The sequence below is a fragment of the Copadichromis virginalis genome, linkage group LG15 (assembly GCF_057382275.1).
Source record: "Copadichromis virginalis isolate Kocher_CV1m ecotype Utaka linkage group LG15, C_Virginalis_male_GT1.1, whole genome shotgun sequence".
NCBI classification, from domain to species: Eukaryota; Metazoa; Chordata; class Actinopteri; order Cichliformes; family Cichlidae; genus Copadichromis; species Copadichromis virginalis.
The window spans coordinates 18,410,928-18,436,949 of record NC_140632.1 but is presented as its reverse complement, the minus strand read 5'-3'; the positions used below and the strand labels follow the sequence as shown (position 1 = coordinate 18,436,949).

At 39.3% G+C, this 26,022-nt stretch overlaps 2 protein-coding genes across 14 annotated transcripts in view; both read right to left on the bottom strand.

Annotated features, from left to right (window-relative positions):
- LOC146692252 (DNA (cytosine-5)-methyltransferase 3A-like) overlaps window positions 1-13,617 on the bottom strand; it is a 101,759-nt gene extending 88,142 nt beyond the window's left edge. For 2 of the 8 annotated variants that reach the window (XM_085432311.1, XM_085432312.1), the window contains exons 1-2: window positions 13,386-13,617; window positions 4,691-4,913 (exon numbers count right to left, since the gene is read on the bottom strand). In XM_085432311.1, the coding sequence (XP_085288437.1) occupies window positions 4,691-4,759 (69 nt within the window). In that variant the 5' untranslated portion in view covers window positions 4,760-4,913; window positions 13,386-13,617. Of the gene's footprint in view, window positions 1-4,690; window positions 4,914-13,075; window positions 13,360-13,385 lie in introns of those variants that run through there. The other 6 variants (XM_085432313.1, XM_085432315.1, XM_085432307.1 and 3 more) reach the window with 5 other exon arrangements.
- A 9,657-nt stretch (window positions 13,618-23,274) lies between these two features.
- The window catches only part of LOC146692251 (dystrobrevin beta-like), a 46,013-nt gene continuing 43,265 nt past the window's right edge, over window positions 23,275-26,022 (bottom strand). For all 6 annotated transcript variants that reach the window (XM_085432302.1, XM_085432301.1, XM_085432306.1 and 3 more), the window contains one exon: window positions 23,275-25,507. The gene's annotated coding sequence lies outside the window, so the exon portion shown is untranslated. The remainder of the gene's footprint in view (window positions 25,508-26,022) is intronic.

Genomic DNA, 26,022 nt, shown 5'->3' with positions numbered 1-26,022 from the left:
ACGGGGAACACAGGTGACGCTGATAATCATAACGAGACAGGGCGGGGTGAACTGAACATGACATGTACAGGCGTGAGAGTCACAAAGTAAACAGGAAGTGCACAGAGGTTCAGACAGGAGGAGAGAGAGCACGGGGAAAACACAGACATAACGGGCTGGGGAAACATGGAATAAAACATAAGGAGAGACGAGGGCTCAGATACACAGAGGGGCACACAGGGGGTGAGAGTCACAACGGGAAAACACATAAGGAACAACGTAACAGATCAACCCAGGAAGCATGGCCTAAATAAGGAACAAAATACAAAAATACATGAAAACTAAGAATACTGGGCCCACATGGCCCAGGACCATGACAGTGAGATCCTCTGCCAGATGTACAACTAGGAAACGGAAGCTGCTCACTCGCTTCACTGCAGCGCCGTTGATGGTAATGTTGTTGTGTGCTTCTCTACTTCTCCAGAAGTGTACTATCAACTCGTTTGTTTTTGTGATGTTGAGAGTGAGACGGTTCTCTCGCCAATAGTGTGTCAGGGCGCTGACCTCCTCCCTGTAAGCCATTTCATCACCTTTGGTGATAAGACCCACCACTGTTGTGTTGTCTGCAAACTTCACAATGATGTTGGAGTTGCTAGTGGCCGTGCAGTCGTAGGTGTAGAGTGAGTACAGGAGAGGGCTCAGTACACACCCCTGTTGTGCACCAGTATTCATTATGACGGGGGATGAGGTGATGCTGCCCAGTCTGACCACTTTGCGTCTGTCAGACTAAAAGTTAAGAATCCAGCTGCAGAGAGAGGTACTCAATCCTAGGTCCTGCAGTTTCCTGTCCAGCTTCAAGGGAACGATGGTACTGAATGCTGAGCTGTAATGTACAAAAAACATTCTCACATACATGTCCCTTTTCTCCACCTGCGAGAGAGCAGTATGTAGTGTCAGGGCTATATCGTCATCAGTGGACCTGTTGTGGCGGTTTGCAAATTGTAGAGGGTCCAATGAGTTGGGTAGTGCAGAGCAGATGAAGTCCCCAACCAGCCTCTCAAAGCATTTGCTCACGATGGGGGTCAGCGCTTCGTACCTGCCACATTCTCCGAGGATTGTCAAATTGTTGTTCCGCTCTGTTCCTGAACTCACATTTGGCTGCTTTAATTGTCTTCCGGAGTTGGTAATTTGCGTGTTTGTAGTCACGGAGGCAAAAGCAGTGTTCTGTGCCGCCAGTGTGGTGCAAACAACACTGTTAATCCACGGTTTTTACCTTTTCCATGGAGTAAATAGGTAAAATACCGCATTCCTTTTTTTAAAGTGGTGCACAATGCGCAATGCATTACTTTTTTAAGTAACAACGCCACCACTGGCCCCAAACTCAAAAGAATCTGTGGGGAACCCTGTACTCCAGCCCAGCTTGTGAGACTTGGCTTCATCCTCTTTCTGAAATCGAAGACTTAGCTTTCTGAAGGACAATGGAGTGGTGCAGCTCCACATGGAGATAACCTTGAAGCTAAAAGGTTTTTGCTTTTTATAGCTTTTGCTTTTTATAGGTATGGTTGAGGAGCTTTTTGATTGCACCTCGTATATACCGTCAAAGAGAAACTGTCTGAATTTGTGTACTGTTATTACTAGTTCTGCATTCACAGCATACACCAGGAGAGATCAGGTAGGTGGCTAAAGGGATGTTTAAACCCACATCTAGAAGGTAATAAACACTCCACACTTGGTCAGAAACACAAATAACTTATTTTTAAACAAAATGCTGTGGAAATGAAATAAAACATTTTTTTTTCACATGATTAGGATGTTACATATCGCTGTTACGCCCGGGGCACACCTTTTAACAGTCATCAAACTGTCTTTGTAAGCATATGCGTATTGTAAATGCTGACAGGCACAGGCATTAGAGAAGAAAGATGATCTACTTTGTCAGAGCTCATCCTTAGCTCTGATTGGTGATTTCGGGAAAAGGAGCAGCACCTAAGAAATCTGTGGGCTCACAGGTTTGCTGGTGAAGTATTGAAAGCCTGTGATTGTATATTACCATGCAGAAAATTGTGGATGGCATGCAACCTATAAACATATGTTCAGCTTGCAAGAATGAATTTGCACAGCCGACTTTACATAAACTCCCAACTAGCACGATTTGTATGTGCATTTAATTGAATCATCCATTTCTTACTTTATCTTGCTGTTCTATCCTCTGCATGTTAGTAGCTCTTGTCAGTGGCGCCCTTCAGATGTGATTTTTTTACTATCTTAACTGTTTAATATACTTTGATATGCATTTTGGCTGCATCGTCTTACTAATGTGATGCAAATATATTTGAAGGGCAATAGCTGCTGTTAATAACAACAATGGATTTAAAGGTATTTAGCTGCGCTGCGCTTCATCTTCAACTTCAACTCTGTCAGCTAGACTAGTTAAATCATAGCCCGAAACATTGCCTGTTCACATCAGTATATCAACTTTAACTATCAAGTTTTTTAAATTTTATATGTTTTGCACTCATATCATTCTAGGATTTTAATCTCTCTTAATGTTGTTCTAGTTGTAAATTTCATGATGTAAGTTGACGTTGTTTTCTGTGTTTTGAAAAGAGAAATCAAATAAAATGTATTATCATTACTATGAAAGCTACAATATAATTTTGTGTTAGGGGACACATAAAAGACAAACAGTCAACACTTTGGGAATCTCTGCATTTCAGGTTTTGCAGTGACCACCAATTACATGAAATTAACCATTCAACATTTTTCGGACATGTGACTCTTAAGGGTCAAATGGATAAGGCCCCAGTAGTACAAGACAGGAGACTGGTGACCAACCATTTGGCAACCACTTAGCAGTTGCTAAGTGAAACTGATTGCAAACTTATATACAGCGCCACACCAAAAACCTCCTTGTGAATGCTTTGCTCACTAGCAGACTGCCATCTGTTTGCATAAAGGGCAAATTTTCTGAAAACACTTGCTAGCTACTCTCTGAGCGATTCTGCCGGCACCTCTGGCTCCTGTCTTGTTCAATAGATTACAGTTGGCATGAGTCAGGTTCCCACACCTCTTTTATGTGTCTCCTTGCCATCACTTCCCCTCTGTCTTCAAACTGAGACTTCCTCCGATTTCTCTCTTGGCTTTGCTCGACTCTTTATGAGAGAGTTAGACCTCAGGAAGTTAGAAAGAACAGCTCTATAAGGGAAACTTTGTTTTGGTCTGATGCCATCATGTGAATGGGGAAGCTGGCAACTGAGGTGGGCCTTTTTATAACAACACGACTATAGAATAAACTACAAATTTCTCACAGATTGACGAGGGCCACCCTGGGCTGCAGTAAAACAAATGAATGGAGCCATTTTTCACCTGTCTCCTTACTTGTGTCCAAAATTAAAAAAAAAAAATTAAAGACCATTTGAAAGTCTAAACCCTGCACTCGTCTCGTTTACTGTACATGTGGTCAAACAACAGTGTGGAAAGTAGAAAGGCCTGTAGTGAATGTAAATAAAAAAACACTACAAGTTTAGTTATTACAAACACACAGTCAGACTTGCCAGCTTCTCTGTGAGCGCTGGCTAAAAAAAGCTCTCAACCATGAGCTAAGAAGCCAAAGTAGTGGTGGTAATGACAGCTGTAGTAAAAGAGGTGGTGGCTGTAATAATATCTGTGGCAGCAAAAATAACAGTAGTAGTACTCCTTCAATATGTATAATAATAGAAGCAGTGATGATAAAAGTGACAGAAGCAGCAGGAGCTGAACTGTACAAGGGTTACAGCTGAGTTTGGGTACTTTACTTAAGTGTTTCCAATACATAATCATTTAGTTTTACAAAACTGTTTAAAGAGGTAAATATTGTACATTATACAGTAACACATAATTACTGTTGTCACTCCATACAAGACAATTAGTATAAAACTGATGTAATGTTTCATAATTTAAATAACTCAAGCCTTTATTAACGGGTTATTCATCAATATACTGCCTAATGGATTTATCACAGTACTTTGGACACTGTCGCAGTTTTTATGGCTTTTGGAGAGTGTTTCATAATTCATGTTTTAATGTGAAGGTACTTTCATTGTTTTGGCACACTCATGTCTCTTCTAAATGCAATATTTTTATTTTTACGTTTGTTGTACTTCTAGGACTCTTCCAGAAGTGTTAGGATATGCCGGCATTGTATTTGTACTTTTTGTAAATTTCTCTATAGTCAACAAGTGAGACAACTGCTTTTAAAAATATGTCAGATTTTCAAAATAAAACCCAGACTTAGCTATGTTTACCAGTTTGTAGTCAGTTTTTCGTCATGATGCTTTTTCTCTGAGGTTTTCAACTTTAAAGACCTTAGATAGTTGTTAAAAGTTATCAGGTTCATCCCAAACATGTCAGATGATCTCAATACAAGCTCTAGTTATTCCAGGAAGCTTTAAGGTATCAGATTTTAAAAATAAAAGCTTCTACACATGCATATATGTACAAATTTGAGTTAGCAATCAGGCTTAGATCTTTTCAGTTAATCTATTTAGCTACAATTTTTAACATTCTAGCTTTTGTAGCTCTTATTGTGATAACATTTTTATTGTGAATTCTTCTGACTACAATAATCTCGTAGTGAAAATTTCACACGGTGACAGACATAACTGCTACTCTGATTCAGTTAGACTGTTTCCGTAAATACAGTATTATTATTTATATTGAAGCTCCTGCTCACCACATCGTTAGAAGCGTCGTTCTCTGGCGTCTGGGGTGGTTCACCAGTAGCAGGACTGTTGGACGGCATGGCAGGGAACAGCTCGGTGAAACCAAGTTTAGAAAGTTAAAAAAACAGAGCAAATCAAAACATGGGAAATGCCCTCAGAAGCACCAGGTGCAGCTTCATTCAACCTGTCTCGGTCTGTCAGACAATAACGCGCTCCCTCAGACCTCCCCCTCTCCTGCGGGAAGAAAGACAAAACACACACAAACACACACAAACACACACACACATAAGTACACGTACAGCTGGAGCATATTTGTCAGGTCTGAGTAAGGAATCATGCTCAGCATGTGACTGACATCTTTCTTTTTCTTACTTTCTCAGCTGCACACACATTACAGGTAAACTACAGGTATGGCTCTGTGAACTGTGCTTGGCAGGTGGAAGCATAAAAGCAGCTTCTAAGCCCTGACATATTAACAGACATGCAGGTGTCTTCAGAGTAGTCTGCTGGAATCAGGGTAGCTGTCATCACTGCTGTCACAGAGTGATTGATGCAACCTGATGAAACTGTCCCATTTTATTAGACAAAGTGGCTGCATTCAGACTGCAGATAAGGCCAAATCAAAATCCTGACCACAAGCATGACAAAGATCTGTGTACTTGTGGTACCAATCACACTGTATCCAACAACTATCAATACAGAAGTATTTTTCAGTGATGTATCATGTTTTATTTAGTTTTGGTTCTTTTTCCTATATGTCCTACATTTTCTGCATTTTTGAGGCATGTTTGACAATAATTGTTTATATAATATTTTGGGGGGGTTATAATTGAAGAAAATATAAAACAACAAACAAGTAAGAAAAATTTCCATAAATATCCATAACAAGTTTTATTTGATCTTACATTTTTTTGCTTTGTCTAACAGTTTAAAACCCACAGATACTCATATTACAATGACATAAAGCAGACTCTATCATATATGGGAAGCATTCAATTTTGGCTTTTATTTGATAAACAATTAACCTTTTTCTAGGACATTGTGTCTCATTATTGAGCTCGAATGGTTGAGTGGAAGGCAGCAGTGAGAAAGGTGTTCAGTGGAGAGGCAACCATGTGTGACCTTGTAAGTACTCGAACTCATATTGGCTCTCATTTCATCACCCTCTCATCTCATCGTTGTCATTAACATTTTTTGTTATATGGAAGGTAATTAATGACGAAACCAAGTAGCAGGAACAAAGCAAAGTGAGCACAGGGACAGTTTTATAACCGCAGAAGATGTTTTTAAGATAAAATCCTGTTTTTTTTAATAAACATATGGCTTGAAATGTGAGCCCTAAAGGTTTTTTTACCAGCTGTTTTGGCAGATTGTAGGCACTTAGGTGTATTACAGGGGTATTTACGAACAATTATTGGAAAACACGCTGTAGCAGAATAACAAGCTATTGCGCGCATGTCTGTTCACAGTTTAAAATTGCATGTAAGGGATACAAACAGGAAAAAAAACAGATTTTAAGATAGCAAACAAAGAAAGCATTACAGCTCTATTGACGCAGCTCTTCTTGGGAGATTAAAACACTGATTGCGATCACATTTCAGTCCCTCTATGTTTCAGCAAAGGTATTATAAGAGAGAGTCCTGGCATTCAAAGAATACCTAACTGATATCTATGGGAGGAAGATGGAGGGAGAAGTATAACTAGGGGCAAAGTCAGCAAACTTTGTGTTTGTTTTTTTGTTTGTTTGATTTCTTTTTATCAGATTTGACTGGTGAGTATAGTTTCTGTGCCCTAGTGATTGTTGAAAATAAAGTTTATTATACCTCTTTTTAGTTTATGCGCCACATGCAGCACAATTTGATCTTAACTGACCTGGACTAATAAAACCGCTGCATAATTTAAGTATAAAGCAGTATTTTGAAAACATTCACCTAGGTCACTGCCAAGATTTTAAAAAGCTGAAACCTTACGCCGAGCTGAAAGAAACCCTTCACCCCAATCCCTTAAATTTTAGCAGAAAACTGAAATTAATTGATTGATTTGCAAAATAGATGACACAAAACTTGAGATACCTTGAAATAAACAAATTATATCTCAGCTTTTCCACATTCATTGAGTTTATGGTCATTCCATTTGCAAACAGATCATAGTGGAAAAACACAGAAACCTTCAAATGCATAGTCCTGCATGCTTGTATTCCTCTAAGTAAGCTTATTGCAATTGTTCAAAGTGCAGCAGAAACGAGTGAACATCCTACACCAGTTCAAATTACTCTGCCCTGGCAGCTTGTTTGTTTTAGGTGTGATTTATTTCCTTTAAAGCCTTTCATCACTCCATCACGTCCCATAACTGTTGTCCTTAGTGCACAGCCTTTGATCTTTAGGAAAAAATGCGCTGACGGTTACGTCTACTTTTAAATTGCTGTCTATTTTATCACTTATTTAGAAATAATCTTACAGATTTTCTTTTAACTCTGACAGTTTTAGGTATCCCCCATTTTATTCTCATAACTTTCAAATGTTTAGGTTATTTTTAATTTATTCTGATTTTTTTCCTATTATATCTTGAGGTTGCACTCAAGTCTTACATGGCCAATTTTAATTTAAAATGCAGGCTGTCTGAATTATTATAAGGGTTAGAGTTTGTGTGTGTGTAAACCTGGTTTAGATAAGAACTGTGCAAAAATATCTTTATTATTGAAACTTACTTAAAACCTCTAGATCGAGAAATGGCATTCATTTCTATCTATTTTCACCCTTTTCTAATAAACCCAACATCGGGAATGGAAATGCATGTTATCACAAAAATGAAGAACTATTGACTTGGATGCATCTTTGTCAGTCCTGGTTTAAATAACTAATCTAGTATTTGGAGGCACTTCATGGCTGCTGAGTGGCAAGATTTGCTTGTGGAAAGACGCTGGTTTTACCCTGCCCTAACATGAAATGCCTTAAAACCAAGCCAGACATGCCTGTGACAGACACTTAGACACTGAAAGAGAGCCTTATTAGGACTGACTCTTCCCATCAGATGTCAGAATATGTCCTAGCATCTGCTTGCTAATCTTGTTTTTATGGCAATATTGTTAAGTATACTAAGACTAACACAAGTTATGTAAGAAATGCAAAAATCTATGCTCAAACGGTGACCATTATTCAGTGTTATGACCTCTTAATGCAAAAGTACTCTAACAATGCTTTTTTTAATAGCTTTAGGGCTATGTCAGGTGTTTCCAAAGCAGATGAAATTTTCATCATTCTATTAACTACTAATGGTTCTATTAACCATTTTTAGGATCTTTTTTATATCTTAACTTTCTCCTTACAAGAGGAACTTTAACTGGGTGTACAGATATTGGTCAAACCAGACTATATTTTAAAAGAGTCATATGCTCGTGAGGCAGATGCTTGTCAGATCATAGAAAAAATAACTCTGCTTCATTCTCCTTCAGTGCACTCAGCTATAACTTACAAAATCAACAATTGTTTTCATTTAATATGAAATAAAAACAGCAACGGAGACCATAAACTCATGGGGAAAGTGTTTAGTGGTGTTAATTTTCCCATAGACTTCAATACATCTGGGTGGCTTTTTGCTCCAAGTCATTAAAAGAATGCAAATTTAAAACACTTCCACACTGGTATGGGCTCAAAATGTGGTCATAAATATTTTGTACTTGTAAAAAAGATTTGTATGTGTAAAAAAGATTTGTGTGTGCGTAAAAAAGATTTGTATGTGTAAAAAGAATTTGCGTGTGCGTAAAAAAGATTTGTATGTGTAAAAAAGATTTGTATGTGTAAAAAAGATTTGTGTGTGTAAAAAGAATTTGCGTGTGCGTAAAAAAGATTTGTATGTGTAAAAAAGATTTGTGTGTGCGTAAAAAAGATTTGTATGTGTAAAAAGAATTTGCGTGTGCGTAAAAAAGATTTGTATGTGTAAAAAAGATTTGTGTGTGCGTAAAAAAGATTTGTATGTGTAAAAAAGATTTGTATGTGTAAAAAAGATTTGTGTGTGTAAAAAGAATTTGCGTGTGCGTAAAAAAGATTTGTATGTGTAAAAAAGATTTGTGTGTGCGTAAAAAAGATTTGTATGTGTAAAAAGAATTTGCGTGTGCGTAAAAAAGATTTGTATGTGTAAAAAAGATTTGTGTGTGCGTAAAAAAGATTTGTGTGTGGACTTAGAAAAAAACCCCCTGCAAGTTACAAGTATGGATTTTTGACCCTATTTTTCTTCCCTTCATCTGATTGGTCAATGTCATGTCAATCACAAATGTAACAATCCAATCAGAGAACAGATGGGTTTGGCTGTCGAGGGGCGCTTTTTTTGAACTGCAGGTCTTTGAAGGGAATAAATGCCCTTTTACATGCCAACCCAGCGTTTTCCTTCATCACCACGAAGGAAAACAGTCTGTGGTTGTCCGAGTTTGGTGATTTTTATGTCACAGGTCTACGTGTTTAATACAGGGACTTCCACAGCCTTTTCAACAGCGCTGCGGACCGCGGGGTGGGGGCGGGCAGTGTTTTGGAAATGACAGTCTTCATTACAAAGCTTTCTTCGTTATGAATTAGCATACATGTTTTTATTGAACATTTGAAGAACTAGCAAAAAAAACAAACTCTTGTAGAGGACATAAAGTCAGAGATAGAAAAGACAAGGAGCAGGTGCATCTAGTACAGGTAGAGCAGCTGCAAAAACCCATAGAGCCCAGCAGCCAGCGTAACAAATTCTGGATCCTTTGCTTTTAGTTAGCATTAGCAGCGTATCCTGCATCCAATGTGAAAGGACTTTTATGCTGCGCACTGTGACTCACAGTAATGGTCCTGGGTCAGCCCTGACTTTGTGTTAAACTAATCCTAAAGTAATAATGTTATTTCTAACCACTGATATACCACAACTTTTTCCTTTCAACAGCTACTGAAAGTTAGGGGACCTAGCTGCTATCGGATATTTATATAGCGATCCTCCAGCTTCAAACGGTATCACCCTTCAAGGACCTGCAGTTCAAAAAAGCGCCCCTCTGACAGCCTAACCCATCTGTTCTCTGATTGGATTGTTACATGTGTGATTGACATGACATTGACCAATCAGATGAAGGGTAGAAAAATAGGGTCAAAAATCCGTACTTGTAACTTGCAGGGGTTTTTTTTCTAAGTCCACACACAAATCTTTTTTACACATACAAATCTTTTTTACGCACACACAAATCTTTTTTACGCACACACAAATCTTTTTTACACATACAAATCTTTTTTACGCACACACAAATCTTTTTTACACATACAAATCTTTTTTACGCACACACAAATTCTTTTTACACATACAAATCTTTTTTACACATACAAATCTTTTTTACGCACACACAAATTCTTTTTACACATACAAATCTTTTTTACGCACACACAAATCTTTTTTACACATACAAATCTTTTTTACACATACAAATCTTTTTTACAAGTACAAAATATTTATGACCACATTTTGAGCCCATACACTGGCTTCACTTTTGAAACCGGGGATAAACCAGTCTTGAGATCTGTCCTCAGACAGACCAGTTCTTGGGGAGTTGCAAGCTTAAATAAGTGACTTCAGTTTAGTTTTATTCTCTATTTTTCAGGAACTGTTCACAAGAGAAAAGCTTTCCTGTTACAGATTTAGCTACCCGCGGGCAGGTACACACAAGATTAAATAAGCTATAAAATACAAATATATGGCGAGTAATAAAATCAGATATGCATGCAAAGCCTAAACTTCCTACATCTCTACTCTGACCCACAAAGCACAAAGGTACGGCTTGACTAATATAAACACATGAGCACAGGGAAACTGTTCATGTTGAGGGTCTCCGATGGGCAGAGGAATGCCATCATGTTGCAGGAAGAAGAGACCGAAAACAGATCAAACTTCATCAAAGCGAAAGCGTCCACATCACGAGGTTGGTTGCTAATATGTCAGTCTATGATTTGGACTACTTGTTATGAAAGCATCCTGATCCTAAGGGTTAATCTCCACAATGAAATCCAAGTCACATTAGTTTGGTAGAAGCTTTAATTTCTAAAAATTGTTCAGGTAACAAGTGACATGGAAATCATAATAAAGTGGCCAGGTTTCTTTTGTTTGTTTTTCAGCTCCTCTGAAGAAAAAAGGAGGGAAGGACTGAAACTGCGGTTTTGGAGTGTCCACATATAACACTAATTAAATCAGTACTGACTCTTGGTTTAATAAACCTCAATCACAGATTAAATCAGTGGCTAAAGGGATAAGCTGATCTTTGGGGATTACACCATACAGGATGGCCTCTGTTTCAGATAAACACCCCTGGATTAGTGTGCTAGGTGCGAAGTCTGTTGTTTCTGTGCTTTTGTGAGTGTGATTTGTTCAGACAGGTGTCAGAAACTCATCCCAAAAAGGAGCTTCAAAATGTGGTGTTGTAGACTTCAGCAGTGATCTGGATTCGAGCGCAGTGTGAGCGCAGCCAGTGTGTCTGGCTTTACTCAGGATGCATTGTACAGTATGTCACTCCTCATGCTCAGGCCTTACATCACCTACTGTAAAGACAACAGGCGGTGGGCCAGGGTTACCAGCAGAAACACAGAGTGGAAACTTTGCAGAAATGGTTGTACAGTATCCACCCCGCCATTCCCGGGGGCACCCTGCACAAACTCCAGGCTGCAAGCCAACTAACTCTTCCAAGTCCTAAGTATTTAGGTCACACACACACCTCACCCTCCTATAGCAAGTCAATATACACTGATTTAAATTGTTCCAGTCTTCATGTCAGCAGTGGTTTAAATTAGCCCCTAGTCAAAGGCCCAAGCAGAAGCCTGCATTGGTGGGAGGAGAAATGGTTGCGCAGAGAAAAAGCTTCAGAGGAAGGTTAAGGTAATGAGAATAAGGCAGCGACAAGACAGGAACATAAGTGACAAGTGATTAGTTTTCACAATAAAAGCATTACATCCTATTAAAAAGATAAATTGCCTTGTTTGTTTGCAAATGTTTTTATCCTGTTATTATTGTTGTTTTACAAATCAAGGCAAAACGATACTTTTCTTTTAAGTGATGAAAACACTGACCAATTCTTTTTTTCTAAATTGGGTTTACAATTATGCACATTTCCCAAACTGTAGCACTTAGTTATCTGTACTCACAGAACTTTTTCACAGATTTTGCAAATACACAGGTCATCTGAGGACAAAATACTCACAACACACCTCACCCTCTGGTGTAACATTTGACCATATGCAAAAACTAAGGTACTACAACCATGTTTATAGTTAAAAGAACACAAGGTGGGAAACATATTATTAATATCTTGTGTGTTCTTAAAGTTGTCAGATTGAGATATTTACATTATCAAACGTATATGTTGTTGGAGAAAGATGTCCAGTTAGATCGTGCATAGAATTTTGTAAAAGAAATTGCATTTAAACGTATTATTAATATCCATATCATTCCCCAATCTCTATTTCTCAACTAATAAATTATATGTTAATGAAAACAGAGATCGACAGACAAAGATAACAGAAGTAGATTTTCAGATTTATAACAAATTAATTTATATTAATTTATATTTACTTTCTCATTTATGTATTATTTTTCTTTTCAAAGGGAATTGTATTTCTAAACATTGCCCACTTGTAAAATTATCTAATGTGGAACTTTATTTAGAAAAATGGCCACTTAAATCACCTCTTTCTTGTTCCTTTAGTTTTCTTTTATGTCAAAATTGTGTAAAATTCAGTTATTCAAACTATTAAAATAAAAGATTTGATGTTTTTCAATCTTTTGTGACATTTTTTAAGATGGTATAATTTGGGGGTTTCATGGACAACGTGTTTTTCTTAGTTTCCTGACATTTTACAAGCCCAAATATAACCAGCATATTCAAAATATAATAAAATACTGCAGATATCTTTGTAGCAAAATAAATTCCGTCAGATAAATTTTAAAGATTATAATAATGTCATATTGTGATTAAGTACCGTTAAGTAGTCAAACAAACGCCTTTGTGTCGACTTTTATTTTAAACGCCCCATCCGGAAGTGTGGTTATTGCTCCTGCTACCTTGACAACGTGCAGTATATAACAATTAATATTGTGAGCGACCTCACGTGGCCTTTACCGGACGGCCTCTTATAACCGGTGTATAATCCCGGCTGGGGTGTTTGCGGGGCGGGCAGCTGGTGAGAGGCACGTGTCTGAGTGTGTAGCGACGATAAGCTTTACTGGGTCAGGTAAAAAACACACACGGGGGCGCGTCTCAGACCGAATGCACCCGTTAACCCCGACATGCGCGCCCCCGCCTGCTTGTTCACGCGCCTAGACTCCGGCTCCGCGCGCTGATGTGTCTGTCTGCATCTGGTGAACGAAGAGGACGGTGCGCTCCGGTTTAACGTTACCTGCTGGTGGCTGCGGGGGGCAGAAGCCTGGCGGAGGGAGCAGGGCTTGTACCCTCCGCCGGACATCGGTTAATAAGCATCCGTTATATAACGGCTGTCCGGTGGCGGTGATTTTCCTCCCACTGTACAAAAGAAGTCCCCAAGTTCACTCGCCCCGTGTACCGCTCCGTCTTCACGCGCACATCATCTGCTAAAACGGAACCGACGATTTGGCTCCGGAGCGCGCGACGACTTTAGGAGGTGAATATTAGCTAACTTAACGGCTGTAACGGGCGCCGCTGTGCGTTCAAAATGTAACGTTTATATTTACCGTGTCGTCCGTCCCTCAGGCACCCGGACCCTCACGGTCGTCGCTCTCTCTCCTCTCGTTCACTCTCGATCTCTCTCTCTCACACCCACTCGCACTCAAACTCTCTCTCTCTCTCTCTCTCTCCTCGCGTTCAAACGGGTCTTCTCTCTCCGTTGCTGCGCGCTCCCGTCGGCGTTCTCTCACACACACAACTCAATCTCTCTCTCTCTCCCCCCTCCCGCTGACTTTCTCGAACTGCAGAGGCTGCGGAAGCAAGCCATTTCAGCCAAATATCGCGAGTTTTCTAACACGTCTGGTTAAGAAATGGCGTAAAAAAACGCCGTTTGATTATTCAAAACGCCGAAATGGCTTGCCATAAAAACATATAGGAGACAGGTGTGTAGAAAATGAGCTTCAGTTGGTGTGTAGAAAATGAGCTTCAGTTCAGAGCTGCCTCGGGAGCCCGCTTTAACCCGTGCAGTTATTTACAGTGTTTTAAGATTCAGCTGGCTGGATGAATTTAAAATAAAATCTTCTTTATTTAACTCAGAAGTGGGTAAATTCCTGTATTACAGAGGGGGGAAATTAAAGAAAATAGTTTAATTATTTCCAGTAGACAAGCTAAAAAAAAAAATTATGACTAAAGTTAAATATTATCCAACAGACTGGAGCTCAACTAAAGAGGAAAAAGTCCAATAAAAAATCAATAAAGTGCAATATAATAGCCTAATATAAAACAGTGAGCTGAAATAAATTGAACAATTTATATTAATAATTAAAGGTCAAAATATAAAGCAGTTAAATACTGTAAAAAGGTGATACAATACAGGAGGAAACTTAATAAGTATGAATTTTAATAAAATGCATATTTCTATATACACAGGAGGAAACATGGGATAAAATTTCTGTTATAAAAGTGTTTTAACACAGAAGGAATCACATGTAGAAGATGAGCCTGGTTTCAAAGTGCGAGTAAAAAGAATCAACATAAGGCAAAGATGGTTCTTTCTGTAGCTCTACATCATAGACATCAAAATTGGTGCATTTTTGCTACGATGTTTATAGAAGCAGTCTTGGCTTTAAAATGCAATTTGTGCCTGTCCGTGAAAAATACTCACAACAATAAAGGCATCACAATTACAGAAACTAATAACAAGAATGTGTAGTCACACTATCTGCTGTGTGCAAGTGACACTACTGTATCATACTACATCGTATCACCTGGGTTTGTTTAACAGATTTATAATACCTGGTATAAAAGGTTAAGGTTAATGTTACTTTATTTATACCCATAGGTAAATTTGCTATATTTTTATAATGCTTTGTCCTGCATCTTTAAACTAGAAACCTCCGTCCTAAGGAAAGAAGCTGAAATTCACCCCGTAGAGGATGGGAACCATTTTTAAGCATTGATAAAGCCATCTGTTGTACCTATTTAGAGTACAGGGAGGCTAAACGGGACTGTGACTCACCTGTCATACGACTGGACCATCTCACTATCTGATTCAGTGAGTTTTTTTCTGTGACAAAGGTCTGACCGAACCATGCCACCAAACAAAAAGATAAAACAGACTCAATAAAAGAACGTTAAAACAAAGTTACAAATTTCTGGTCAATCAGGAAATGAGCAAGTTTCCTGAGGCAGAAAAGATGCTGATGACCCTGTTTACAGACCGATTTGCAATTCTCATCCAAGTTCAGTTTTTCATTGATTATGGTCCCAAGATATTTATATGATTGCTCTATTTTCTGACCTTTAATAAAAGTGACTCCGTGCCCGTTTTGTTGTTTACTACAATCACTAACCAAATATTTTGTTTTAGATATGTTCAATTGGAGATAAGACTCCTCACACCACTGAACAAAGTCATCAATCAGTGGACCGTGGCTAGTTTCACCCTCTTTCAGTAAGCTGACAATAGCATAGTCATCTGCATATTTAATAATGACCCTGTTTTCATATCTGCTCTGACACGTGCTTGTGTAGAGAATGAGTAATAAGGGCAATAAGACACACCCTTGAGGAGAACACTGGGTCAGACAGAATCCCATTTACAGTGGGGCAAAAAAGTATTTAGTCAGCCACCGATTGTGCAAGTTCCCCCACCTAAAATGATGACAGAGGTCAGTAATTTGCACCAGAGGTACACTTCAACTGTGAGAGACAGAATGTGAAAAAAAAATCCATGAATCCACATGGTAGGATTTGTAAAGAATTTATTCGTAAATTAGGGTGGAAAATAAGTATTTGGTCAATAACAAAAATACAACTCAATACTTTGTAACATAACCTTTGTTGGCAATAACAGAGGTCAAACGTTTACTATAGGTCTTTACCAGGTTTGCACACACAGTAGCTGGTATTTTGGCCCATTCCTCCATGCAGATCTTCTCGAGAGCAGTGATGTTTTGGGGCTGTCGCCGAGCAACACGGACTTTCAACTCCCGCCACAGATTTTCTATGGGGTTGAGGTCTGGAGACTGGCTAGGCCACTCCAGGACTTTCAAATGCTTCTTACGGAGCCACTCCTTTGTTGCCCGGGCGGTGTGTTTTGGATCATTGTCATGTTGGAAGACCCAGCCTCGTTTCATCTTCAAAGTTCTCACTGATGGAAGGAGGTTTTGGCTCAGAATCTCACGATACATGGCCCCATTCATTCTGTCCTTAACACGGATCAGTCGTCCTGTCCCCTTGGCAGAAAAACAGCCCCATAGCATGATGTTTCCACCCCCATGCTTCACAGTAGGTATGGTGTTCTTGGGATGCAACTCAGTATTCTTCTTCCTCCAAACACGACGAGTTGAGTTTACACCAAAAAGTTCTACTTTGGTTTCATCTGACCACATGACATTCTCCCAATCCTCTGCTGTATCATCCATGTGCTCTCTGGCAAACTTCAGACGGGCCTGGACATGCACTGGCTTCAGCAGCGGAACACGTCTGGCACTGCGGGATTTGATTCCCTGCCGTTGTAGTGTGTTACTGATGGTGACCTTTGTTACTTTGGTCCCAGCTCTCTGCAGGTCATTCACCAGGTCCCCCCGTGTGGTTCTGGGATCTTTGCTCACCGTTCTCATGATCATTTTGACCCCACGGGATGAGATCTTGCGTGGAGCCCCAGATCGAGGGAGTCTTGTATGTCTTCCATTTTCTGATGATTGCTCCCACAGTTGATTTTTTCACACCAAGCTGCTTGCCTATTGTAGATTCACTCTTCCCAGTCTGGTGCAGGTCTACAATACTTTTCCTGGTGTCCTTCGAAAGCTCTTTGGTCTTGGCCATGGCGGCGTTTGGGGTCTGACTGTTTGAGGCTGTGGACAGGTGTCTTTTATACAGATGATGAGTTCAAACAGGTGCCATTCATACAGGTAACGAGTGGGGGACAGAAAAGCTTCTTACAGAAGACGTTACAGGTCTGTGAGAGCCAGAGATTTTCCTTGTTTGAGGTGACCAAATACTTATTTTCCACCCTGATTTACGAATAAATTCTTTACAAATCCTACCATGTGAATTCATGGATTTTTTTTTCACATTCTGTCTCTCACAGTTGAAGTGTACCTCTGGTGCAAATTACTGACCTTTTTTGCCCCACTGTATTCTCACTCTTTGTGACCTGTCAGTTAAAAAATTTAAAATTCAGCCCACCAGGTTTTTCCTGATTTCAAACTGTTCTAAAAGTATTTTAATTAAAATATGGGGCTGTATTGTATTAAAAGCAAAAGAAAAATCGATGCAAAAGTCCCTTTACTCTCTACATGTTTAAGAATCAGATTTAATTAAGTCAAAAGCGAATCTTCCACTCCTCTGTTGGGCCTATATGCAAATTACATTGGATCCAGCTGTTGTTCAGTCTCTTCCATAATCACACTTCTGATGGTTTTTTCAAAGACGTTTATCACAGCTCAGGCAACAGGCCTGAAGTCGTTTAGAACTTCTGGACGACTAGATTTAGAGACAGGAACCACGACAGTTTCTTCCCAAAGAGAGGGAACGTGTTGTATTTGCAAGGATTCATTAAAAATAACCTGAAATGTAGGACTGAGTTCTTTAGCGTAAGATTTAATTAGGTAATGCGTAAAAATATGAATTTGCAGTTTTTTCACTATCATTTTTATAGTGGATGCATGGGATACACTCTGTATCCACTGCACACTATTCATTATACACGTGGGTCCACTTTTCTAGCATTTACATGTTTTTTTCGTACTGTTTAAGAGCTGTGTGTCCTCCCTGGCACAATTCCAATGGGATTTTTCTTTATTTTTATTAAATTGATTTTATGTTGATTTAATATTTCCTTATTTTTCTTTTTTCCCCTGTTCATTTACTGCTGTACTCTTATAGTATTACCCACCAACCATTTTTATTAAGCTGGATTGACGCTAATGTAATCTAACAGAATGGCTAGAGGGTAAAAAATGTCTGAAAATGTGTGTTTTGAGCAATGATTTAAGTTATTATGGGTTTGAGGGATTTTTTTTAGAGGTCTGCAGCATCAGATCCCCTGAAGTCTGCAGCCAGGAGAGGACAAAAAACACACAAGGACTGAAGATTTCAGGAGGGGGAGCAGAGATTAAGGAGGTCAAAGAGATGCTGTGGGGCAGGAACATGAAGGGACTTGTAGTTTTGGAGGGAGGCAGTGTAGAAGGGGTTACTTCTGCTTGAGGACTTGTGTTACGGTACTTCATGTAAAAACAAAGCTATGTGCAGAAAAATCTAAAAAAAAAAATGCTTATTTCTTACCTCTCTAATCACCTCATGATGCTTCTGATCCCCTTTGTGATTTGGGAGAACTATATTGGAGAAAAAATGTTGTTTTCTTGGGTGAGACGGCTTCACAGTGAGCTGCTGTACCTTTCTCTTGGCTGCCTATCTTCACCTGCAGCACCCACACCGACTTGTTTCTTGTTTGGCATGTTACTTTCTTCTGGTGTCACTGCTTTCTCAACAGGTGAAGTTCAGCCTGATGCAACACGTTGAAACCTGCTCGCTCATGTGCTCTGCAAATGGAGAAAAAGTTTGGAATTAGCGGGAAGAATTCCTGCTCTGACAGGTGGTGTAATTTTTGTCCTATTTACAAAATAACAGCTGGATTGGACTGAGGAGCGTGTGAAAGGATTCCCTTAGAAATGATAATCTCAGCGCTCTCACCTCAACATTTTCAGTTTGCCCCAGCTGTTAAAAATATCAGCCTACTCCAAAAGAATCACAAGATTTGATTAAGTAAATATTATATTCTACATTCGTTTTGCAGGTTTTATCATGAACCTAAAGTGATTTGTGACCTTCTTGTCCTTGCATTTTGCTGCTGGACAAAATAAAAGCTTTCCTGTACTCCTGATGAAGGTTGTTGTGTCTGCATGCAGCCCTTGCAGGCATTCGTTTATGCATACCTCTCTTAAGGTCCTGCCACAGCATTTCAATCACATTGAGGTCTGGACTTTGTCTGGGCTACTGCAACACCTTGATTCTTTCCTTTTTCAGCCATTCTGTTGCAGATTAGCTGCTGTGCTTGCGTTCATTGTCCTGTTGCATGACTCACTTGGGACCAAACCTTAGCTGCTGCACAGATGACCAAATCTGTGATTTATCGAGAACAATTTTACTTGAATTTGTTCGTACTTTAGGAACTAATATAAGTCTCTCTGGCCATGTGTACGAATAAATGACAGGTCTTTAAAGAAATAGGCCGACTATAATACTGCTAATAATAATAACAATAATAACTAAATCAAATGTAATTCTTTTTAATATTGGCTTTTAGTCATGATTTAGAGTTTTCCAAACTACAGTAAGCCACAAACACTCCTAATTATAATAGAATGCATTTAAAGAAAATAACATACTAAATAGAAAAGCATAGGCTTTAAACTACACTACTTAATCTTCCAATTATCGAGGGCTGGGTCGCAGGGCAGCAGCTTAAGCAGAGCAGCCCAGACCTGGCTCTCCCCAGCCAGCTTCTCCAGCTTATCTGGGGGAACACCTTGACATTCCCAGGCTAGCAGATAGATACAATCTCTCCAGCATGTCCTGGAGCAACTCCAACTTCCAGGAGTCCTGCTGTTTGTTCAGAGGCAACTTTGCAAACTTCTCCTGGCAACCCTTTTTCTAATTGTACTGTCAAGATCTTTAACATTGAACATGCTATCTCAGGCCTATAGAGTCTGAGACGTAGCTCTTTGGGGTTTTTTGCAGTTTCTCTGAGGGTAGCTGTGAATTTGCTGGGACATCCACATCCTGGGAGGATTGTGGAGTTAACACAAACCTGACTGGACCAGAAAACAGATCAAATGTCAGCCTTTAGAGACGTGCAGAGGAGCAATTAATCAAGAGAGTTTGATTAGCAGCACCTGGTAGCTATTTACCCTCTTAAAGGAAGAGGGGGTACTTAGTTTGTCATGGGTCTTCAGATTGTTTTGTGAAAAGCTTTTGTTTTCACGTCATTGTAACTGAGGGGTGTTTCAGACTCACCATATCCAGCTCTAACTCTAAACTTATCAAAAACAACATTTAGAATTTTAGTCTTAAGGGTAAATCCAAATCCTGAAGCTGGTTTGACATAAGAGGGGCCTGATAGCTGAAAGCTCTGCTTTGAGAAACTCTAGTAACCACCAGTCTGCAGCCTGACAGTGAAGTGCTCTATTAGGACAATAGGAAGGCTTGAACATGTGATGGGGTTTGATTTATCAGGACTTTATATGTGAGAAGAAGGATATCTGATGCCTGTCAGCACTCTTGCCTCATCATTTTGGATCAGCTGAAGGTATTTCAGGGTTTGTTTGTTTGTTTGTTTGTTGTTTTTTTAGAACAACCTGATAAAGTGGATAACAAAACTCCAGTTTAGAAATAACACAGCAGCGTCATTTTCTCTGAATAAAAGAAGCAATATTAGATCACCAGCCCAAGATAATGAAGCTGTTAACACAACTGATACTGGGAAGTTTTACTTTTTTGTCTAACCTTTTTGTTGTGATCTCAGGTGTTTATTAATGGAGCTACAAGCGAAAGCACGATAAACAATTTATTCCGAATGTTTTACATCCCTGTCCACTGAGAATCTTTAACTTCTAAAAAGGTGTTTTCGATCCACTTATAAATAAAACTGCACAATATCAAATGAAAATGTTCAGTTTTTGACCTGATTATGCTGTAGATTATATTTTAAATTGACACAATTTCAACTTTTGCAAAAATGTCAAAATGCAATATTCATCACATCTGAAATCAAAGCATAAATTCATGTTTTAAAAACTAAATTGGAATAAACAAATATTTTCATCATCTTCACACTAAACTGTTTTTTTATTCAGTCCATATGCTGTCATAAAAAAGCAACAGGGAGACCTCTGATAGCTAAACTACAGAGCATTTTTATCCGTATATAATGTGTTCAAATAAGCAAATATTTGATTGTTTTTCCCTGATAAGTGACCTACATATTTAGTAAGCTCATTCATTGATAAACTGTCAGATGCAGGAGACTTTTATTTTATTATAAACATGAAAAGAAATTGATTTTGATTCCCGACAGGACTTTAATCCCAGTTTGACCTCTGGGAAGAAGAGGCTAAACTGATCTTTATACCACACAGGGTCACAACAGCTCTGGGTGTCTGTGAGTGTATGAGGCGGTGTACTACTGGATGGGGGGGGGGGGGGGTTATTTATAGCAGTCAGTGAGGTCACCAACAACAGACAGTCTCAATGAGCTGTATTCAGTCTATAGTTTAAACCCCCCCTGCATACGCTCCACAGAGTCATGACCTCTGAGGGAAGCTCCTGGGAAAAGTGTGAGCTGCTGATCGTTACTGATGAGGACACTAAATCAGGGAGAGTTTAAACATAAAAGCAGTGGGTGTACTTACAGAACCTTGTGTGTGTGTGTGTGTGTGTGTGTGTGTGTGTGTGTGTGTGTGTGTGTGTGTGTGTGTGTGTGTGATCCTTTTGGAGGAAATGTTGGACTCTTTTGGTCAGACTGCAGCTCTTATTGTGCTGCCCTCACATTCGTGTCATTCTTTAAATGGCTGACGTTTGAGAGCCAAAGTAGTAAGAGAGTAACTTTTACTCAGCTTTGACTCAATTTAAATATTAATTAACTTTTATTACAGACGTCTACTCCATTACATTTCACAGGGAAGCGTCTGGATGTTTTGCCTCTTTGGGTATTCAAATTTGGCATCAAAATGTCAAAATTAAGCAAGAATAGAGACAAATTGCTAGATTATTTAAATGCGTGCACATGTTAGGTTGATATTTAATTGTTCTGTTAATCCTGTGAAGCCTGAACCATGAAATAATTGCCAAAAAACTCTTTTTTTTTTTTGGTAGGGGTAGTGTTTGTTGACAGTCCAAATGGCCCAGGGGAAGAAGCTGTTAGTGAGTCTGGAGGTGTGGGACCTGATTGACCTGAGGCGACAACCAGAGGGCAGCAGGTCAAACAGGTGGTGGGCGAGGTGGGAGGGGTCACCTGTGATGGCCCTGGTTTTCATGAGACAGGAGGAGCTGGCGATGGCCTCCAGCGGTGGCAGAGGGCAACCAGTGATTTCTCAGGCAGTGTTAATTACCCTCTGCGCAGCCTTCCTGTTCTCAAGAGAGGAAGGTGTACGATTTCTCATTTTCCTATAAATGTAAATGGAAGCTAGTTTGATTTTAGATCTAATCTGGGGTTATTGCCTGATAAATGTTGACACATAAACCAGTCCAGTAACAGGATAAATATGGCACTCTTTAAAGCCCCTTTAATAAGAGTTCCTTCTACTTGCAACACATTTACTTCAGTAAGACTCCAAATACTGGGCTTGTTTAACAGAATATTTTAATGTTATCAGCATCTAAAGCATCTGAAGAGGTTGATGCTCCAACAACACTTGTAGTGTAAAGAACAGCTTTATTACTTTCAGCCTGTGGCCTTCATAGTATTCAGTTAAATGTAAAGGTTTTTTTCAGGGAGCTAAAGGAGCTTTTATTTTTATAGCAACAGCATAATGCAGCAAGAGTCAGATTAACATAGTTTTAGAGTAAATATTTTACATGCTTCAGCATCCCCACAGGGCTGTATATCGCAACTGTTTGTAAAGTACAAATGACTCTTATAGGTTTTTTGGTTTTTGTATTTGTACACTGTTTTTTATTTATTCATTTTTCTCATTTAATTCTAATTCATGTTTTTTTGACACTTGTGCTGCTGTGATGTCTGCATTTCCCCAATATGGCATTAATAAAGTCTGCTTAATTTACACCTAGTTTTCTAACCCACCTCCACCTAAACGTCTCTTTCTAATTCTATATCTGACTTGATATCGATTATTATTGATGTCTGCTGGTCTCCTCATCCAACGCATGCACAAAATATATTAAAATACTATATTAAAGAATTTTTGCAGTGCTTCTGGATAAACCAAAGATCGGAATATTCTTCTCCATTTTATTTTGCCCTGAAATCCTAAATTGGTGTGTATATTTTTTAGGTTACTGGGTCATCTAGTCTAAAATAGATGATGCCTTTGTTTTCCTAATGACCCAGAACTTCATGTGAATGATTAAAAACACTCTTCTCCATACACCTCACTTCTCAGGTTTCTCTGGCCTATAGTTTATTTTTCTGGTGGTTCTCAGTGAGTTGCTGCAATATCCACAGGATTTAGAAAAGCTGTAAACCAGATGAGGGAAGTCAAGGAATTTTACAAATGGATCACTTTCCAAGAATACAGCGGACTGCGGTCTCCAGCTTGTTTTACAGATTTATTACATTAGATATGTTTGTTTGGCCAAACTGCGCTGCATAGAAGACCAGAAGGGGAATCGAGGGCTGAGATCATGGAAGAGGTAATTATATATACACTTTGGAGCCTTGCTCGTCCTCCAGAGATCAAGACCAGCGCACACAGAGACCAAAGAAACTCCTAGTTTGATGTTAAATACTATTTATTGCAGATCAAACACAGATGCACACTTATCACTCACACCATCAGCTCCAGCAGGCGCAGAGCTGAAGGTGTTTACAGCTTCATGTCAGGACTCGCCTGACCTGTCGCACTCAATTTCTCTCACTCACTTACTTACTTTCTCACACACACATACACGCAACGAAACGTGAGCTCATGTATTTATTAACTCACTCACACAGTCAGTCAATCATTTGGCAGACTCGAAAAGTGATAATCCCAGTCGCAGTAAGTCAGTCAAACAACCTGGAGGGCTGATGAAAGGGAGGGAAACCGATCTGAAAACGTACAAAACAGTAAAGAGAGCAAACCAACAACCTGTACAGGTGTTTAAAAACATGCTGCGGATAAAATAAAATCTCTTTGGATTTGAATACAGACATAATTTTTGGGGTTGATGGGCGGAGAAGTTCGACTCCTGCAAATCCCCTGCATTTTGGAGGAAGCTCTAAAAGGCAGTAAAAAGTAGCAAAGGATTGGATTGTTTTGAATATTTTAAATAAATCCCTTCTGATGTCTTTGGTTTGAAGTAAAGTTAAAGTAAAAACAGTTTCCTGTGTGGTTCAGTCAGAGCATATATGTCTTCTCAAACTTTCTGACTTAAATCAAAGCACTTATAACCCTTCATAAGAGGCAGACTTCATCTTGATGATGTGAAAGTATTCAGATTTTCACACGGAAAAGCAAAAAGCTACAGAAAAGTCCAGCAAAACTGCTCAAAACTGTTGATATGATGTTTAACTGTTCATTTGGTGGGTGTAAGTATTTCCAACTTTGCTACTCTTTAGTAAAATTGACCCTGTTGAAGTTACACACACTGCAGTACCAGGATACACAGGGAGGCCTGAACACCCTGAGCTGTTATCATTACCGGCAGGTTTCACATACAGACTGTATAGAAAGATGGACAACATGCAGCAGTCTCTGAGGGATTTGATTTGTGATCAAGATCAGGCAGCAAATCAGTTCAGAGACACGGAAGCGGTTCTTAAGCCTTGTGTTTTTTTGCATTTGAGCCATCTTCATCTTCATTTTTTTGGAGCTAGAAGTCACCATATTCAGATGAGATGGTGCACTGTATCCACAGACTGTACGGGGGCAATTTAAAGACTCATACCTGCTATTTAGAATACTAGAACTTCACTTGCTAAAGCTGGAGCACAGGTTTCTTTGCACAGGCTTTTAGCACAGTTAACAGCACAGCAAGCAAGGTTATCAGTGCATAAAAATGCCCCCATTAACACCAAACTGAAAGGCTCAATATAGTTCAAGTAGGTGCTTTATTGAAATGGTACCCCATGTACAGCTGTCTTAAATGGGTATGGTTGCTATAGAGAATAAAAGAGGCTGTAAACATGCTTATTTCTGCTGTGAAGTTGGAACTTTTCAGCCATCTAGACAGAGCAGAGAGAGCAGCCGCAAATAATGCTGAACTAGAAAGCCATAAGCTGAAGATTTTCCACTTTTCCACAATATTTTCTAGATTTTGTACAATGGAAGAAAGTTGTGACACGATGCCCATCTTCTACATACAGCCTGTGTTTTTAGACACCAGGACTTTAACTCTCCACTCTGCCGGACTTGACGCAGCAGTAGACATCCCATTAAAGCTTATCGTCTCAGCAGGACCCGACGACACTCGTACACACAAAAACAATCAAACCGGAAGAATAAATGGCAAAAACCTCAACAAATTAAAGCAATAAATACTAAGCACACAGTGCCAAATCTTAAAACTTTACAGCTCGCCTCTAGTCTTTGACTTCTCCTCTTCCTCCACCTCATATGTTACATGCTTTATCTCCTTCCTCATCCTGAAGCCTTCATGCTCTTTACACCTTTACAAACATCTTTCTTCTCACTTACTCGAACCTTACTCGTGGCTTAAAAAAAGAAAAAAAAAAGAAAAATGCTGAGCGCACACACATGCTACAGTACAGATCAGTAGGTTTCAGATTCCTCATTTAGCTATGCGTGATCAAATCAAAAATAATCAAAACAAAAGTAAAATCACAGTGAACAGACGCACACAGAATCACATCTATACATCAGTAGTGACCCAGCGGCCGTTTGGTGTCCAGCATCGTGATTGGTTGATTGGGAAGAGGAGCTCTTCCCCTCCCCGTCGGCTAAAAACGAATATCTGAAGATGTACTCAGTCAGTCTTCTTTGGCCGTGATGAAACATGACTCCACCTGAGGGACAGGCCAACCAATGAAAAGTTACCGAGGCATGTAGGAACGGTAAAGCGCTGACACACGTTATCACTTTATGCTCTTTAATCTGTTCAACCAATTACAATCTGCTAAACCATTCGTTGGTGTGCGTCAACATGCAGACTTGGGTCAGGAATAAACTCCTGGTGTGTGATCGTGTGTAACTAGTCTCACAAAGGTTTACAAATGTGTGCGTAAATTTTGATGGCTCACAAATGCACGCTCCAAACCTCGCAAGCATGATGTCGAGCATGAAAATCAGGTAATATGACAAGAAGGGCACCTACAGTAAGTGTCAACCATATCCAGCTGAGCAGCTGTTTTGTTCATTTTCAGTTTATACACAACAGGTATTTTTTATGTTAATGCAATCTTGTCATTTGACTCTTGGAAGGAGAACAGAGTACCAAACTTCTACTTAATTTAGCCTAAAAGCCACCAAGGCACCATTTTTAATTTGTTAAACCCCAAACTTAAAAAATGGATTCCTAGAA